Source organism: Copidosoma floridanum, unplaced genomic scaffold (genome assembly GCF_036245765.1).
Source record: "Copidosoma floridanum isolate Cflo_tuat_1 unplaced genomic scaffold, Cflo_Japanese_pri ptg000030l, whole genome shotgun sequence".
Lineage (NCBI taxonomy): Eukaryota > Metazoa > Arthropoda > Insecta > Hymenoptera > Encyrtidae > Copidosoma > Copidosoma floridanum.
This window is the reverse complement of record NW_028321907.1, coordinates 14,442,024-14,462,792: the sequence shown is the minus strand read 5'-3', so window position 1 is coordinate 14,462,792 and position 20,769 is coordinate 14,442,024. Positions and strand designations below refer to the sequence as shown.

The window sequence follows — 20,769 nt, the reverse complement described above, 5'->3', positions numbered from 1 at the left end:
CGATGTTTGTTTGAAATTTGTTAATTTCAATTATTGTAGGCTGAATGACTTTCCTTACATTTTTTGCAACCCATACCACCTGCACAGCAATACGGGTTTCAAATAAAAAATTTTCAAATAATCTATATAAAAAAAATAGTAGTTTTCCTACGAGTTTGAAAAGTCTCTGTTTGCGAACCGAGACGTAACGAGGTTCGTAAAGGAGACTTTTCGAACGAGTTCCGGAAAACTGCTTTTTCGCCCGAGGAAGTACCAGCCTCCCAAAACCACCCGAGGGCGGAAAAATTTATTTTTCATTCAGACTTAACTACTTTAGTACACATAACGGACTTTAAAACACGTAACACAGAAACATGATAATTAAAACATTTAGGTGTTCTGTTTGAATTTACATCTCATTTGAGCACGTTTTATTAATGAAACGCAAGTGTAATAATTTATTATATCTCAACTTAAGATAAGAGATAAATCTAAAATTTTTAAAGAAGTTGTCAATTTTACTAGTTTGCCTTGCATATCGTACGTTACAGTATGATTAATTATTAATTATACTTTAATTGATGTCAATAATGATAAAAAAAGATTTTTGATTTACTAGCTGAAGGTTTAATAAGCTAAGATTTAAAATTCCAGTTATAACGTCATTTTTTAAATACCAAGAAATTTAGCTAAAAATGTATGAAATGTGTAAAAAATTCATGTCTATTATATAAAATCCATCATTGGATTCAAAAGTTAAAAAAGTAGACCCCTTTGAGTTCCAATCGAGTGAAAAATCCTTTATCCCTCTCGACCCCTTCAAACATGCTCCCACTCCTATCGAATATATCAATTTTCAATAAATTTTCCAAAAAATGAAAACATCGACAAAAAAGGGAAGGCGGGGAAAAAAAGAAATACACGGAAAGTAAACTGAAAATCCCTTTAGACACAATTTCGAAGCACGCAGCCTTTTCCAGCTTCTCAAAGCACCTACCTACCTCCCACACGTATGAACAAGCGCGTGTCTATTAAACTACTTCAAACACACAAAAGGATCGTCAGTCGAAAATAAAAAAAAAATGAGGGTGTCTGTAGAGCCGTGTGCGAACGTTATCAGCTGTATCTGCGCTTCAGTACATGTATTCGTACAACCCTCCAACGTACAACGCACCGTCATTTCCTCTGTTGTAAGGGGGTTGAAAACGCAACAGTTGCGTGAGCATTCTGGGGATAAAATAAAGGAAAGGGAACGAGGGAGAAAGCACGAGCAAGAGGGATGAAGAAGATGTGCGCACGCTCTGCAGAAACGGCTGGTTGTGAGGTGCGGAGGCTGAAGCTTTCGCGCGCGACTGCCAGTGCCATGCCTGCGCCGCGAGCTACCGGTGCTGCCGTTGCATCTGCAGCTGTTTCCTTTTATCGACGCCGGGTCTGTTGTTTCTCCTCCCTTTGGTGTCGCGGCGAGTCAAGAGCAGGTGTATGCCGTAATACTTTTAATACACGTGCGTAGGTATCCGTACGTTGTTGGTCGGTTGTTTGGTTGTGTGCCGTTGCAATGTTTCCGGGCGAGTGAGAACGTGGACGAGGAAGTCAGGAGCGAAGCAGGGACGTGCAGTGGAGAGTCGCAAGGGGAAACGATACTTCTAATAGCATGGAGCGTACGGTGCTGCTGCTCATTGACTTTCCGATTGAGGTCGTTTGGCCGCTCTCTTCCTCTTTCTCTCTCTAGCGCGGGCACGTTGCTCCCTTTTTTTTTGTTAACGCTAGCTACTGTAATTGATTGATGTATCTCAGACCAAAGCACATACAGTAGTGCATTCACCCGCTCTTTGATTGAAATTTTTGTTTTTTCGTTTTACTATGTACGACTATAGCAATTTTCGTTTTGTTTTAATTAATTTTTAAGAATCGATTAAATTCTTCTCTAAAGTCTTAGGAGAAAACTTTTTGGAATGAAGATTCTAAAATATATTTTAATAAAAATCGCGTTATATTTGCAAGTGTATGTATAAGTAATTTATGCCGATTAAAACTATCAAAGCAAAAGCGTCCATACAAAAAAACATTGGAATTTCTTAGTGAATTTTATTTTACTGTACGGACTGAGGATATTCATTTTCTTCTTTGTTATATCATATGGCTCAAGTCACTCTTTGAAAACGAGAGCACCAGGTGTACAAATAATTAATTTAAAAAACTACCGATAAATTTTTTCCCTTCATTATCTCTCAAAATCGCTGTACAGAGCACAATAAGCCCTCATAAACTTAAGCTTGCGACAATAAATAAAAGTTTTAACGTCGAATTTTCGAACAAGAAAAATTCATAATTAACTTCCAAAGAAAAGAAAAAGTTTTTGTTAGACATACAAAAAATAATTAAACTTGAACATGCAAAAACATTTCGCGTTTTATTATAGTTAGTATAGTTTATCATTTATCCCGCATCTATTTATTTTCCTTCTCTTGTTTTATATCAGTAGTCAAGCTTAACGTAATCGGGGCAATTCTCGGGGCAATTACTTTAACAACGCAGCCCCAATATTTCGAAATCCTCAACCTAATTCCATATTATGCATTATTTATATATTTATTACCCTCGTATCTGGCTTAGCCAGAAAACTTTTATTTCAGTATAGGCTGATTTATGGTCAGCAGTGACGTAAGTGTACATCAAAAGTCGTAGACTCCGGGTGAATGCGGAGAAGTCGATTCCCCAAAAAACGTTCCGTGATGATAAGCAAATGATTATTTGCCAAGAAGCATGTGGGAAACAGGAAATTTATCGTAATGACGATTATGCGTTGGCGATGCATTTTTTACGAGCAATAAGTTCGGAGAAATTATTGAGGCTCCGTCCATCGAGTGCGAAAGACGAAAAACCCGTAATGGGTCGCTTTTATGAATTTTATGTTTTGACCCCAACTGTGCAATGTATCAGAGAAAATGTTAAATACGTCAGGATTACTGAATTTTTACCAAATTTAATTAGCTAAGGACGCAAAACGAAGGCCTCGTCAACGCAGTTTCCTCTATCGCGTGCCAAGCAAGCCGTCGATAATATCCTCGACTGGAGTGATCTTTTTTTGGCTGAAATTTTTTTCATATCACCGCTCAAACTCGCGGCACGATGGAAAAAACTAGATGCCGAGACCAATGAAAATCCCCCTTTCAATTACTGCCACTAGATTCATTCGCGCGTCCATCCCAGCGTCACTTATTGTTCTTTTCACACGTCTATGCTGGCCGGTATACAAAAGCTGGCCGGCCTCTGGTGCGCCCAGTGGTAACGGAATGCGGACTAGACAAGTAATTAATTTGAGGAATTCATTTTAATATGGGGGGACTCACCTTCATTCAGAGCGACAAGCTTACGCGCACTGTAAACGTGACAGCAGCTGGTTATTTATATTTTTATCTACAACTATAAGCAATAGATTAGCTAATATTTTTATGCGTTATCTCACTGTGTCTTCTCCATTTCGTTCGATCGAACCGCAAATTTTTTGTGTCGGGAATTCTTAATATAGAATACATATTTTTTGCGGAAGCCATTGTAAGGAAGTATATTCTTCAGGAAGCTTGTCGCAAGATTGTGTGGAATAGTTTTCGAATCTCATCTTAAAACTTTTTTGACAGCTCGGAGCCCCATCGTTTTTGATGTCAGCGAAGAATAATTTTCCTTTGAACTGAATTTTCCGCAAAGTTCCATAAATTTTCCAAATATTTTTGAAGGATTTTCCCAACTTCCTTGCTCGCTTATCGGAATTCCGTGTAGAAATCGGAGCCTTGTACTTTTTTCGCTATACTATATAACACAAAAAGTAAAAAAAAAACATGAGTGTGTTCTAATAAAATCCGGTATCGAATTTAATATCGATTTCAAAACTTTTTGCCCATCAATCGGTATAGATGGTTATTGAGCAGCTCGTGCTCTGAGACGAGCATTTTCAGCGTGCAACGCACATACATGTGTACTATACAGTGCTACTCTATGTGCGTACGTGCTACCATGGAAACGAAAAAATGTTCGAGCGTGAAAAAACTAAATCCCCCCGACGCTTTTCCCATGTGGTTGAGTCAATAACGTATGTGGCCGAAGGAACTACGATGGGCATAAATACGGAAAAAAGTAACCGTTCATTCGCTAAAGTGCTTATTTATACGCTGCACGAGTTCTGCATCACTCGTTTCCACTGCTTTTTTCGGACCTATTTTTGCTATTTCGGATTATGTTTCAGGCGCGCATTTTTATTCAACCTCGTCGCGTCAGTTTTTTTATTTGGAATGAATTATTCAGACTCTAGATTTGTATGCTAATGGAGTAATATTTTTTCGCAACTCGTTAAGTCTCTATTAGTCGGTAAAAATACAAATTGAATCGTATACGAGTATACCTATGGTTACCACGTTAGTCGCTTTGAAAACCAACGGAATATTGCGGTGTGGACAAAAATTCCAGCAAATGGCCCGATTACTTAACACGTCCATTGCAAAGTAAAAGCAAAGGCTCTACACTTAAAATACAAAACAGATTGAAGTTATGATTACTCAGTTCGTCCTGTCCTAACTATCGGGCTACTTAGAAAGAAAACATTAATTAATAATTGCATCGAAATCGATCATATTTAACCATAGACTCAAAAAAGTGACATCAGATAATTACAGAGTGTATATATACTTGTTGGCACTAAAATTTAATCCCGTATTCAATTGATCTATCCAAATATACATCGAAAAACATTAAACTGTCAATTATAATTAATACATCCGTAAATGGATGTCCCTGAACAGTCAATAAAAAAGACTTGGCTCGCTCATGATGCAGATAAAGATCCGTCAAACTTATTAACTAAATCTCAGACGTATGGAACTTCCGTACAGACGAATAAGGTGTACATATACGCATCACTACTGCTTGTACTCTGTAACAGTTTACGTGGGAAGGTAGGGGGTGGGGGGCGCCGTAATTAATTATTCGCAGGTGCCAAGATCCAAATGACTACTCTTATGTAAAAGCTCCTTCCCCTTCTCTCCAAGACGTCGTCACCGTGTACTCGTCAGTACCACTTTATACAGTGTACCAACATGACAGCTTGCTGTATCGACCTATATGCACATCTGCCTTACGCGGGTTAGCTACTTCGCAAATCTACCTGTGCGCATATGCACTAACAGAATTTGTCGTTTCCCTAGTTTAGCTACAAGACTCACGAGTTCATGTATTCTATTCATTTCAATTATTGGAGAGAATCGGATTTTTCGGTTGGAAACTAAGTTTCAAGCAGACACGATGCCTAATCTATATATCAAGGAGTGATTAATTTTCAAGTTGACATATGAGAAATTTTATCATCTTAAATTGCAATCCCACAAAAATTTTTAGATGTACAAAACGCTTCTTGATATTGAAGTTTCAAGTGCATATCAGTGTGTATCAAACTCGCGTATTTTTCAATCTTGAGTGTGATTTCGTTCTCAATGTAGATGATAACAAGTACATAGTAGTGTTCCACACAACACAAGCCATAAGTACACCTTCTGTTTTTTCACACCAGGGTGTCCACTATTAATTAAATTGAAACAAAAATATTCACGCCAACGACCTTTAATCTCCGGTACGTCTGCGGAACGACCTTTTCACACTCTGATGCGTAGCACATCGCCCGCGTAAACGCTTTAATTACGAGAAAGTTGCTCCGGATCAACAGAAAATGTGCAGCGTCGAATACACGCACCAGCAAGCGCGTCGAAAGTTTCAAAATTGCGCGACTGTGTAGCACGTCTGCAGATATTTTTACAACCTAGTTGAATAAAATAAAAACTTTTGCGGGCGCTTTCAATGGCACTTCTCGCTCCGTCGGCACTTTTTGCACTCATAACAGTCGCACGAGGGTTGAGGAAAAAAAAAACAGTATGTAATAGACGCTATCTTGGCTCTAGCAGTCGCATTAATTTCATTACACGTGCTAAGCGTTAAGTGAAACACACACTTTGGGGTACGAGCGAAAACGGAGGGAAAATAATTAATTACCAAAAAGTTTCTTCACAAGAGGAGGAATCGCTAAGAAGCGTGGCAGTAGTTTTTTTCTTCGCCATCAGCTCTAAGGTAGAAGTTTGCGGCTCTTCCATGTGGAGCGATTGAATCTACGTTAATAACTGCAGTGTTGCGAAGTCGATTTTTTCATACAGTTTATTTTTGCAATCCGTATTTCCCTCATTTTTGGTCATTCCTGTTTTTTACCGTCACTAGAATATTTTAATTCTTTATTCTGAGCTGTATCTGATCTTTGCGTAGTTCCAGCAAGCCTTTGTTGTAATTTACAGCCGCTAATTACGTCACCACTCTTCTTCCCGGTCTACTGTGTCAAAAGACGTGTTACTTTTAATTTTTCGTTAGCACCTTTGCCTTAATCATCTTTACCACTCTCTCTCTCTCTCTCTCTCTCTCTCTCTCTCTCTCTCTCTCTCTTGACAAGTGCAAACATTTTTCAAATGAATGTAAAAGGGAAGGAAAAAAAAACACCCAAGTGTATATTTGAATAAAAGCTTGAAAAATAAAGCATGTGGAGCAGAGGGGATTAAAACGGAAACAAAAAAGAAAAGAAGACAAACTATCGTTACCGCTATGTACAATTACTCGTACCTGCTTTTGTACACCACATAGCAGCAGTACCCAGCTGCTACTGATGCCACAGGCTGAATTACATTCTAGTAGAGTACATTTTTTCTTTCCATTCGGTCTAGCGACCCATTACGAGCTTCTGAGATTTTTGCGCGCGTTAACTCATATGTGTTATTTTTTTTCTTCGTTGTCCAAGAGCTTACCTAAGTATAAAAAATGAGTGGATCAGGGCAGGCCAGTGCGGGGCCGCTATGCTCAATTCGTTCAAGGGAGCGATTACGCAGTCCAGTAGTTATGTAAATTATCTTAACTTTCAGGAAGGGTGCCACTTTGAAGTCAACGTTTGAGGGTAGTATTTTACAGGATGCACTGTTTTTGCCGAATGTTGAAAAATAAGAAGGCATGAGCTTGAAATTAGAATATTTCAAGTTTTCATGATTTTTGTGAATAGAATAAAATAGCTAAGGTCGAGAAAAGGTACAATAAAGTTATTGTAGGGAAACATAATACAAACTTACTTAAAATTTATAGCTGTTGTGTATTTTTTATTCTACAGAGCATTATTTTAGCTTAAATGTTGTTTTTCGTATACAGTAATACATCTGCAGGGGCAGTAGCAGTATTTATTTTTAAATTAACTTCGAGTGAAATTTTGGTAGTATTTGTTCGGGTATTTAATGTTATTCCGTGTCACATCACGAATATTATTCAAATGATATTTTACAAGAGAGCTTCATTTGCTAAAATTGTACAATTTATTTTGCGTGTCAAATAATACACTCTGATTTCAATATTTTTATTTGTACAAATTATTGACAATAAACATAATTTATGACAATTAAAAAAAAAATCCAGAACATTTAGTTGTTTTCTCCAAGCTTGAGGATTTAGGAATCCAGTCTCACAAAGATCGTGAACACACAAAGCAACTGTGAATGTTAACAATGCAGATAACAAAGGAATTAAACCAGAATCTCGCTCTCCTTTTCTCTCGGACCCGTAAGCCCATGGAATTTCCTTTCGAATTAAAGCTTTTTCTGCTACAAAGGCTTCGTAAAGCTATGGGATCCTCGCACTAAACGCGAAGTAGCGGCAAACAAACGCGAGAGAGAAACAGACCACTTAGAGACTGAACGAGAAAAAAATCAAGGATAAAAAAAATCCAACCACGGCATTTCTCGAATGAAGGATTCTTCTAATGTGAAGTCTGCCCCATTTTTGAATATGGTTTTCCAAAAGCTTTTTCTAACTGCCGCCAGACAATAATGCAGCGTATGCTGGTTGATTTGATAGGATTGGAATGTTTCATTGTAAGCTATGTTGTGACAGATGCTACGTACACATCCCGTATACCCTACCTTGAATCTTTCATCGCATATAATCGTTGTTATATACCAATTGAGCTATCAAGATCTGCTAATGATTGTGATTACATGAACAGTGAAGCATGATAGACAGCTTTATGTCATTAATCTATATAAAAATACAAATCATCCTTATTTCTAATCTAACTCAAAGAACGAAATCTTGCCTTCTAAGCTACGTCATTTCGTTACACAAAGGCTAAGAAAAAATATGTAATAACAAATGAGGTTCAAAAATGTATCTCCCCCAACTTCCATCAGAGAGGAGCTTTTGAGCATCTTGAGGAAAAAGCTCCTGTTTCTGATCGATTAACCTTTCCAGAAATATGAACTGCGTGCACAGAAAATCAATCATATTTTCGTTCTAATACCCCAAAGTCACACAAAAAAACTCTGCAGAAGCGAAAAACAGAGACAAAAGTACGGAGGTACAACTGTAAGATATACACTCGCTCCTGTTGGCTGTCAAGCGTAGATACGGACCAGTACGCGTTCATGCATAGTTGTCCGTTAGGTTGGTGCTCTGGTGCACATCGGTTATCTTTACCATGTGGAGGTTTCACTCGTGTGGGTGTCCTGTCGTACAGGGTCGCAATTATAGTAGCGTTTGGATGAAAGAACAGACGCGTAATATATTAGCACCTAATTTGTACCCACGCGCTTGCACGCGAGAGCTGTACGTCAGCTTTAATGCTTCCCCCGTAGATGCTGATGCTATTGTTTCTTGCTCTACATTTACGCTCTTACTGACACTCTACCTTCCTGCATGTGATACTTGTAAAAAGTGTTAATTGTGATTTTGGTTTCATTCTAATTATTGTTGGATAACATGATTAATCACGGATTGATGATCCCGTTCCGACAGTTTGGAATGCCATGATATCGTAACATTCAGATTAGATAGTTTAAATACATATTATTAGAATACATTTTTCCAAAAAAACTAGATACTTAATTCAAAGGGAGAAAGAATAAAATACGAGATGAAAATAGACTTTGTCGTACTTCGATTGATGCCCGAAGATTACAGTGTATTCTCGATTATTTTTCAACTTTTTCTCAAGCCACTCAAACAGGAGTGCCATTTTTTTACTGAGTAGAAAAAAAAAGAATAAAGGACGAGGCAAGCTCTCCTCATCAGAATAGAAATTGCTGTTTACTCCGCACGTTCCGAAAGAACTTTTTTGCATCTCTTAGATGCCATTTCTTTTCAGTACTTATTTCTTATAAGAACTCTAGAAGCTGAATGAGCCAATTTAATTAAAAAATTCTCTTTGGTATACTTGCTTAGATTCAAATTTTTCTTTTCATTTTTTGAACGTACATTGGGTGGCTGTAAATTTAATAGTTTTCCAATTTCAATTTTTATCCGGGTTGAATATTTGAATAGATGAATAGTACATAACAATGAATCTCACAAATGTTCCACAATGCGATCATCGAAAATGCCAAGTAAATATTACTTCGATCTCTTGATCCATGTAAAAATGTGTCCCAAATAAGCTCACTCGATCCTTTTGACCCATAGTGAAAACTGAGGTAAGAACTAACGTATTTATTCATGACAGTCATTACCAATCGCCAAAATTGTTTATGAGCTCATACAAATCGTTAGCATTACTATGCGATAAGGAGAGCATTTTAATAGTAAATCAGACAGTTGCCACAGAAAGTAAACGAAGGATTAGCAGAAGTTTTTTGAAATCCAATTTCTCGACAATCAAGAAGTTAAAAATAAGATATTCACCAGGTGCCATTAACGAGACCTGCACCTCTTCGTCGTTGCAGTCGTGTTACTGTTTATACAAAACGGAAGGCGATCTCGTGGGGATAGCACGAGTGGTGCACGGTAGCAGGTGATCGTGCGGTTCCGTTTCAATTTACAAACAGAGCCAGACCGGGGGTGGAGAAGCAGAAGAGTACACATTTCGTTTTTGACCGTATATTTAATTTCGGGTCAACTCATTTGTAAAAATCGATACAGCTTTTCTCCAGCGCGTTATTGCTGAAACAATATATTATATTAAATTACTGCAACCCATGCTTTACAAAATGTAAACGATTTTAATTAAACATTAAACACTTTTGAAACATATGAGTTTATTTTTATTTTTGGCGGAAAGTTTTCATAGGGAAGATCTCTAAAAAATTGGTTAATTCAGTTAGCTTAACTTTAAAAAAATCTTGTACGATAAAAAAAAGAATATTCATCACCATGATAATCGTCACGCAAAAATCAACAACCGCCTCAATGGAACTAAAAGAAACAAAAATTGTAAGCGGTAATAGATGTGGAAGAGAAACAGTAGCGTAAATCACTTTGCGGACTTAATCCTTAAGCTCTTGTTTATCCACTTGACATAGTCGGAGGAAGACTTTAAAAAAACATTGATTGGAATCTTCAACCTTTTGTGTAACCTTTCTTCTTAATTTTAATATTTACCATTTAGCTGCATGGTAAACATGCGAGATAGTACTCAAATTTTTTTTGTTAAAAGTTCAAATCGTGCATTAATTACAATTAATGCTTATTACAGTTCACTTGTATAAAAATCATGCAAACCCGTGTAATTTAAAGTACAATCGAAATTAACGGCTTTTTCCCTTGAAGAAGCCTTTTTTCCTAAGATGATAGAAGACAACAGCTTGTCTTTTCAAATGAAAAAAGCAAGTAATGACGAGTAAAGAGGGAAGACAGTCTTAATGTCGGGTAAAATTTTTAGTCTCGTAATTTTCTCGGTGCATTATCTCGCAATCTCTGGATGCATTCGTGTCAGCAGACGACGTGGCAAGCCACGGGTCTCGAGCGTAGAAAGAAAATTTACGAGCGTGACGTAATTTCCGTTACAGAGAGTGGAGGACGCGGTTTTTACGAGTCGGACCAAAGCATCCGACAAGTTTGTCGCTTTCAGCACGCAACCCAAGTACGCGTTCGTGCTACGCTGTTTGGCCGTAAAAGCCGAGGGAAGGTTTTGTCATTGCAAATCGTCAAACGATTGATAGTATCTGTTCCATTTTTCTAGTTTTCCAAATTCGTGTGTAAAGAGACTGTTGTAAAATAAAATTTTTTTAGTGTTGATTGAGTGAAGGGATATTAAACGTATTATCGTTTAGTAAATCAATTAAAGAGTACCATGTATAGAGTAGTAATTTAATAATTGTTAATTTAAATATGTTTAGAATGTACAACTAAAACGTTTTGACACATTTTGCGGTCCATTCATCAAATAGAATATCTCTTTTGATTACACTTTGAACTGCATCCATTTCACGTAAACATCATGTTTATTTTAAATGATCAGTGCAATACATTAATAATTAAATTGATTTTATGATTAAACATTTGTTAATCACTAAAAAATCGAATAATATGGTTAACCATTCAACATTTCAATTAGAGATGATGTATGTACATGTATGTTTTATTGAATAATTAAAATATTTTTTGAATAATTCATCTAATAATCATATCTTTGTACAAATAATATGGCCCAGTTACGTTTTAAATTTTAAACTTTATAACAAATTTAATTTTTCATTACTACCAAATAATACTACTAGTAAACGCGAAATTCAAAGAGAATACCAGTAAACGTAATATGAGATACTGCAATTAATGTTTAATGGTCGACCTAAATGTCATTGTACTTAACAATACGTTAGATTAGATATACTGCCGCAATCAATAGTTGATTACAATTCAGTCAAATATTTCGTTTAATAAGGTCCATGCAAATGTTTATGTTGTGAAGCTTTAAAGTAACAGTGTAAACTAAATCTAGAAAGTTATGCACAGAGTATTAAATTTAATTATAAATTCTCTTGAGTAGAAGTCCAGCAGCATGCCAGAAACACTACGTCTTAATTTTTTCGGGAGATTTGAACCCCTCAACAATTACAATCTTAATCGCTCTTGACTACCATTTAAAGAGATTAAAGAGAGAGAAAGAGAGAGACAATGAATGATGTATTTAGTCTAATCAAAGTTCTACTTGTAAACTAAGCCATTTACAGCGCAATTAAAGTCAACTTCGATTTTCTGAATAATTCCAGCTTTGATAGTTTTAAATTTTTTTTATAAAAAAAAAACTGCAAAAATTGAATTAGATTTTAGTTAAAACGTTTTCTAGTAAGTATGAAAATAAACTTGGAATTTTATTTATTATGTCGGTAGATCGAATACAATCTGATAAAATAAAAACAACCAATAAGCTGACCGACATGTATAATTCAGTGACGCAAAATGAGGAAAAAGTGTCAAGTGCGCTAATATCTCGAGATGTTGCGCGAAAATCTCCTTGAGAATCGATCGACAATAAACTAGTGCAAGTGGAACTGAAATAAGTAATAAAAGCTCGTAAAAATCGAAAGCACCAAAAAAGCTTGAAAAAGTGTAGACAAGGTAAGAAGAAAAAGTAAAAGTTTGAGGAAACGAAGGAATTGGCCGACACCCGTGTGATATGGTGAGGGAGAGGCTGCACGATGCAGCTACTGACCTTGAACTCACTTCTGATGTTCGACCTGGTCTTCCTGTTCTTTCTATTTTTGGTCGGCGTCTCTTGTCTCGCCTACTATTTGCCTGGCTCACGATTACAACCTATCGCCCCACATGAGATCATCAATGCTAGAGTACCACCAAGTGTAAACGCACCCGTCGACGATGTTTAAGGTATTATTATCTCATAATTTGTGTTTTCGTAAATGTTTGAGGTATTAAAATTTTTTTAAACATATAAAATTTTGTCTCTTTTGATAGTTATTAGTATATTGTATTAACTTTTTTTTTCGTGATAAAATCAAATAAATATTTAGTAAGTTTTCTTTATGTATACTCAAGAATTTTTAAAGAAACAATACATTTATTATCATTTTTTCTTATACATAATAAAACCAATTTAATAAAAAAATCAGGAGGTTTAGTCAATATTATTGAACACGAGTAGGTAAAGGTGATTGTTATAAAATAAATGATATTTTTATGGATTTTCCATCGTTTATTCGTTTAAATTTAGTAAATAAATAAATAAATTATTTACAGTGCTTTTGTTTAAGACCAATGGATTATATTTTTTCTTACCAGAGAATTTGGCTGTTGAAAATCAAAAATACAGTTGCAGAGTAGATTATCAACGCCTAAGATTCTTACATAACTTGAGTACAACCACTTTATACTTGACTTGACATGTAACAGCATATAATACGACATTTTGCGAAGCACCTCCGATATATTACCAATGTAGGAACGGAAATTGTGCATACGTCGAATCGAGATGTATCTGAAGGCGTACACATACAGAGGACGTAAAAGCTCCTCGGGCACGCGCGCGATTTCACATCGCTCGAATGCTAGGTACCGGCTACTGGTGCTACTGCTTGTGTGTCGATGACTGAAGCGTCGATACTATCACAAAGTGGTGAATGTGCTTTTTTCGGAGAGAGCCTGGCTCAAGCTTATGCCTTTTCATGGTTCCTAATTTTTGTGCGGGTTTGAGTTAGTTTATCATCAGCTTAATCACTCATACTAATTTTGTATTAATGTTATATTTTATTTCTCATAGATTATGTAACCACTAAAATGTTTTTGCCTAAGAAACTTTAATGATTGATTTTACATATAAGTGAATAATTTTCAGGATTCATAGTAGCGTTAAAAGTATTATCGATTATATTTTACAAAAAATGAAAAATATTAATTCACCGCAGCAGTTTCAAATAAAATTTTTTGAAGAAAGTAACAATCATTATTAAAGAATGAGTATTTTTTAAGCATTTTAGAATCACCATAGCTTGGTCTTGTCAAAGTAGGGTAAGTTTGTAAACCGATGCTCTATACACAGATGTTTCAACTTTACTGTATTTTAGCAGTAACTGTATGTTAAAAAGTTTCTAAAATGCTCCTACTTTGATGCACCTGTTTGTCTTTTATTGTCCCTGTTTCTCTCATTTATGGAGCTTTAAAAATAAATCTTATACATTTATAAAAGTTTCCAGAAGTAGCTTCTAGCAACTCTTAAAATAAGAGGCACGTCTTAAAATAAAATGAATAATGAAGATGAATTTTAAGAATACATTCTCGCAAATTATACGATCAAACTTTAAATCCGTAATTGTTTTGGTGATAAAATGAGTTTGATGGGAAAGTTAACTAGGTTACCAATAACGGAAAGTTACAATATTTTTTAGTACATAATTAAATGGATTGATTGAATGGAAATATAGATACGTATTAAGCTTTGATATCAATGGGTGTCAGGCACTTTTAATAAGATTTGTTGATAATACTTAATTGAAACACAATTTTTTCCAATAATTTTTAAAAGCCACTTTTTACGATGGTGTTGTAATTAACTTTTAAACTAACATGTAATTGGAGAACTTTTATTTTACTTTAACAGATTTAGTAGGGGTGAACAGTGTTACCACAGCTAAATTTGCTTTATTTATTGGTCCGATCGAGGGAAAACTTTCTTCCTTTTTATGCTACGTCATATCAGAATTCTCTGGTTTTTTGATTTGATTAATTTTCTTTCTCTTATTGTAGTAAAACGGAGTGATAAACTCTCGCATGCTTCTTTGCTCGACGTTTTTGTATATTTTTTCACTGCTTCAATTTTTGAATAAGAAATTAAAAAAGTATTAAAATTGTCTGTACAGTAATAAAAAATTCTTAACGTTTGATCAACAACATAGTTTGTAACACAATTAACTTGGCTTCTAATAAACTTATTGATTTACTGTACTCATTTAACCGGCCGAAAACATGCTCAAGCAGCGATAGAAAATAAAATCTGCGCTAATGAAAAAACAGATCACTTGAATTTCAACCCATCTAATTACGAGTACGAAAAAATTTACTAAGTAGAAAAAAAGGAGCAGCAGTCAATGATTTCCACCGTTGACTGTCGCTATCACGCTACAACATGCAAAAGTTATCCAACATCGACAGCGCCACTTGCATCCGAACTGTTAGCAAGAACAGAGCGCGAAGAGAAGCAAACAATGCAACAACTTTGGGAAGAGTGAAAATTCCCACTATCAAGCATCAGCCAATAATAGAGCCATGCATTAATGAATTTTCTGATAATATTTTAGTCAAGCACTCTCATTTTGAAGTTTTCCTCGCGCAAAGGCTCCTATTGACAGATAATCGGGTGCCTATTAAAAGAAGCCCCTACACTGTGCGAGCGGTACACAGAAAGATACTTGTCCTCTTGAAAGTTCTGAGAAGTTAGAAACACTCTACCTTAACTATACTGTTACGAAGAAACTAGTATATTCCAGTCTATACAATTATGATTTATGAACCTTTTTGTTCAAACACTTTTCTACATAATGAAAAGTATCACACGACAAAATTTTGAGACAACATCAATTTAACATATTCCTTTTTAATAGAAAAACAATTGAACAGCCCTTGAACGGTTTAAATATTGTTATCTTTTTATTATGATTATTATGATAATTACAATTGTTTACATGTATGCAGAACGTTTATCCGCTTGAAATGCCGGCGTCTCATTTTTAAAATAAATATTGATTTTTTTTATGGTGCTATCTAGAAACTCATGTCTCTCACTCATGCGGTGAAGCTAGGCCATTTTGAATGTTGAGTTAATTTTTGACAGCTGTTTTGCTTGGAAGTGTTTTGGCTCGATATCAATTTTTCCAAATTTGTCTTTTCCAAAAAATGGACAAAAGAATCTGTATCAAATTTTGTGTGAAAATTAAAATAAAGTGCGAAGACACATTCATAAAACTAATTGTGACATATAGTGAAGCTACTTTGGACAAAAGCAACGTTTATTGGTAGTACAAAATGTTTTCTGAGGGTCAGCGCGCCAAGTCGAATGTAATAGATTGATTATGTAAAATTGCTATTTTTGCATTTTTCCGAACTTTCAATAATTAATATCTCGGAAATTTTTAATTTTGGAGAAAAGTTGCGAGAGATCTTGTTTGTTTAAAGTTCAAAAAATCTAAAAAACATTTTTTCTTGATACACGATTTTTGAAATTTGTTTAAACAATTTTTGACCAACTTTAAACCTGGCAACATGCACATTTGTTTTTCGGGGGTCAGTTTTTATAAGATCAAATTTTAAATTAGAAAAAATCAAATCCAAATATTTTTTCCAACGAATTCCAGGTTACAATCAGTAGAGCGAGGCAGCAGAAAGCAAACGCATTACTCACGTGTGCGGCTTAGAGCATAGGTACAAAACGAGATAAATAAATTTATAGAGAGAAACTCGAGCCATGTGTTCCGACCCACGTGCAATGGACAGGTGGCATCAGAGTGCAGGCGGCAGTGTTTGGCTGGCTGACTGACTGGCTCGGCTTGAGCATACTTGACGTCTATTGTGGTGTGTACATTTCACAGAAGTGCGTCTGAAGGTGTGTAAAGTACGCCGACGATTGTTCCACTGATGCTCCTCGGTCATTCTCCTATATCTCTTTACATATTATGTCCCGTCTGCTCCATCCTGATGTTTACCAAAGCACGTATATTATGATAGAAGAGAAAAAGACTAGGTCTGTTGTGCTTTGTACGTATAATTCTAACCTGAGTGTAACGTATAGGTGGACTTTGCCAAAGTCGAATTAATCCGTTAATTGTTATTGTTTCTTCAGTGCTCGTTTAGTTGAAACCTCACTTTTTTACAAATAGTTGTTTAAGGACGAGCATTATTACACATAAGTATTACAGGAATTTGAAATCAACTAGTGACTTCAAACTTATTTAAAGTCATAAAATTTGTATTAAGTCTTGTCAAAACTACAAAAATTTCGGTACGGTTTATAACTGTTTTTCGAAATTTGCAAATAAGCAACCCCTCAAAATAAACAATTTACCTATTTTTCGTTAAATTAATTGTTTAAATTTTTAATTATAAGTTCAACTAAATACAAAGTAATGTTGAGCTACCAATTATTTAATTATTTTATATACGATACCATTCCAGAATTCACGCTTGAAATTTTTATTTCAGAATGCCAATGAAGACCGTTGGCGGCGCCGGTTTAGGAGTCGTTGCGGGAGACATCCTTGCTCTCAGAGGTACAGGATTGGCAGCAGCGGAGACTTGGGCTCTTTTATGCCAGGCTGCCCAGGCCCTCCAAGACCTTTTTTTATCAAGTGAGTTTTCAGTCTTAACCTTATTATACTCTGATATCAAATTTTTTTTGGTAGTCGGTTAAAAAACAACTACCATTATAAAGAAATATATAGGTGCAAGTACTTTAGAATAATAATTTATTATAGTAGTATTTTGAAAAGCATCAAGTTGCAAGTCGTTAAAATGAAATGTTTAGAGGACAAAAATAACAGATATTTACTAAAATTTTATTACAAATTATAAAATGATCAATTTTCTAACTACTACTTAGAATAGTTGTATTATGTAGTATTAAACATTAAAATTTATTGCATAAACTTATTTTTAGTAGCTACCAGTAATAGTCATAACTCAATTTAAAAATAACACTATATGCTATTTAAGACTAACAATATAATGCATATTAATTTTGGAATTGGAATTGCTTACAAAATTATTATTTGTTATTTCAACATTCTTGTAATAAATAACACTGCATATTAAATGTAGATTACAAGATTAGGGGCTCTGAAAATTTGAGGTAAATTTTAATTAGGTTTACTTAGCTTAGTCAGATATACTTTTTTTGTTATATTTTAATGTTCTCGGTAAAGAGCCACTCGTAATGTCGTATGTAAAATTTTTTATCCATAGTTACGATAGACTTCAAAATATTCAACACAAAACAAAGAAAACATAACCATTTAATCATTAATTCATTTTTATGATGACGTTGGTCAAATTATTTCATGGAAATGCAAGTATATAAAATAAATTCGTGGAAGTAAGTCATCATGCTAAAAAGTAATTTCTAAATGAGTAAATTAATATATTTTTTTTTCCATTCATAATCTTTATAAACATTGGTTTAAAAAATTTGAATGAACAAAATTTAATATTAATTTGTCAAAAATAACTCCAAAAAATTTCCGGTTCCGGGATGCTTCTGCTTCCGAGCCTCCTGGGTGAAAGCCAGGAATCTTTTTTTTTTTTTTTTTTTAAATGATTTTTTTATTGTTTATCAGATATTAATTACAGGATGAGAAAAATATTTAAAACATCCGTTTTAAATTTACAATATTTACATGTATAGATACAGAATGGTAATCAGAACGCTCGCTGTATACAATTATTTGTTTTTATTTTTTTCATCCACTTTCGTGTCGTATAATTTGAGCGCAGTCAAACTTTAGTCTATTTTATGTGTGCTTTGCCAGAAAACTCAAAAAACTAGCTTTGCTCGGTTATCTCGATCAAAGGTAATAAATATGTAACAATAAATAAATACGCACTTATAACTAGGTAACAAGTAATATGACAAAATTTTTCTTTTTTTTAGAAATGTTGTACTTTATGAGCTGTCTTATTACATCACCTATTAGTCGGTTATTAACTATTTTTTTTTTTTTGCTATTTATTGTAATGATCAAAGTTTTTTAGTGTTTGGATATCTTTGTCTTATCTTATCTTATCTGACTAATGTATAAAGCAAAGTCGCTAAAACCGTTGTAATCGCTAACCGCAAAAACTACTAAACCAATTGTGCTGAAATTTTGCATACTGATTCTTCATGATTCCGAGATGGTTTTTGCATAATTTTTTTTTTTTGAAAAAGTTAATAACAATAGCGATAAATAAGCTCAAAGTTTTGCTAAAATAAGCTAGTTTTGCGCTTTAGTTCAGTAGTATCCGCTGGGTGGCGTCGAGGTAAAATTGAAGCCACCCGATACCAAAGATAGTAAAAAAAGGTTATAAGATGCCTCATCGAGTAGACAATTATTGCAGTTGATCATCGGTACTACACCAAGAAGAAAGGAGTCCGTCGTGCAACTGGGCATCCCGGCTACCGATGACACTCTTCTTTCATGGGCAAGCGAAATAAATTGGTTTTTACTCCAGATCCCCATAATAAACGAGTGCCACGGGAAAACAGGCGTTCGGAATGTCAACATCTTCGGTGGGATACCGTGAACCGTTACTAGCCAGAGCACAACCTCCTTCAGCAGTTCAGAGCTTAGAGAATATATACATGGAGGAAGCATTGTATGCTCCGACCGCGAGACGAGATGAGAGAGACAAAAGACAAATAGCAGTACAACCTTTCTCTCTCTTACACGCCTCTGATTGGTTAGCCCCCTTCCGTATGTATAGGTATAGTCGTATCCACGAGTGGCGGTCGTGGGGGAACAGAGCAGATATATGTAACCTAAGCTCTGATGAAAAAGAACTTATACATTACCAGAGAATATTATAGAATATATCCTCTTTAAGTATAGAAGGCCAAAGCGGAATTCCGAGCAATACACGCTAAAACAATAATCTTCCATTACAACATAATTAAAACAACAAAATTTGAATAAAAATTTCCAATTTTAATTAAAGCCCTCATACCTGGTTAAACAGTTCATGTATGGCTAATGACTCAGTTAGAATGTTTGTCTTCGATAGCTGAGCGGTCAAAAATGCTCGATTAGCTTTTGCGCTCTGGGCTTTGTTGTTTTAATTATGTTGTAATGGAAGATTATTGTTTTAGCGTGTATTGCTCGGAATTCCGCTTTGGCCTTCTATACTTAAAGAGGACATATTCTATAATATTCTCTGGTAATGTATAAGTTCTTTTTCATCAGAGCTTAGGTTACATATATCTGCTCTGTTCCCCTACGACCACCACTCGTGGATACGACTATACCTATATATACGGAAGGGGGCCAACCAATCAGAGGCGCATAAGAGAGAGAAAGGTTGTACTGCTATTTGTCTTTTGTCTCTCTCATCTCGTCTCGCGGTCAAAGCACACGATGGTGAGATCAGTGTCTAGCCTGGTTCTATTAGAGCTGGAGGCATATGCGCTTGTTATAAATAAGTTTTTGTTATTTGCTAACTTTATTTTGATAGTTGTTTGTTCAATTAATGGCAGATGTTTGTTAGTCTGTATGATTTTGTAAATAAATTTATCTTTTATTAAAATTTCTGTGCCTCCACCTCCGTATTAATCCTGTCTGTTCTGATCATTTTGTAGTTACAGAATGTAGGATTGTGTATATGGCTTAGTTTAGTTTCGCATAGTGAAACTACGTCAGGATCATGTTCATCTAGTAAATTTCTTATTTCTATTCTTTTGTACTTACTTTTTAGCGAGTTTATGTTTATTTCTATGATTTTGATTTTGTTTGTTAAAGAGCTTGGGGTGATGTTTTTATCCATTACTTCGTTGTTGTCGATTGTCCATGGTCCATTGTATATCTGGTGGTCGGCAATCAGTTCGATTCTTTGCATGTTTGTGATAACTTGGTTGCTGATTTCGTTTACCCTGTTGTTGATTTGCTGTGTGCACTCTTTGATGAGTTCGTTGATGTCTGATTGCATTTTTTAGATTGTAGATGTTGTTTTTTTATTCGTTTCTTCAATCAAGTTCTTTATCCTTTCTTCGTTGCCATTATTTGTATTCCAGGCATTTTGGGTTTGTCCCTGTGGGTTGATGCTCTGGGTTTGTAGTGTTGTTTTTAGGTTAATGGGGTTTGTGACCTTTTTGTGTTGATCACTTCCTGTCTTTTTGGGGTCTGCTGTTCCTGGTTGCGATTTAAAATATGCACAGCCTCTGTATGAGGCTAGGTGTTCCGGATTTCCGCAGTTAACACATTTCAGGAGATTCTTGTCTGATTGTCCAGATATTTGGCAGTTACCTGTTCCATGTGAGCCTGCACATTT

At 35.2% G+C, this 20,769-nt stretch overlaps 1 protein-coding gene across 1 annotated transcript in view; it reads left to right on the top strand.

The window, feature by feature from the left end:
* LOC106639698 (uncharacterized) overlaps positions 1-20,769 on the top strand; it is a 107,394-nt gene that overhangs the window by 28,154 nt on the left and 58,471 nt on the right. Inside the window, exon 2 of the mRNA XM_089596228.1 lies at positions 16,957-17,102. Coding sequence (XP_089452354.1) covers positions 16,958-17,102 — 145 coding nt within the window. The 5' untranslated portion in view covers position 16,957. The remainder of the gene's footprint in view (positions 1-16,956; positions 17,103-20,769) is intronic.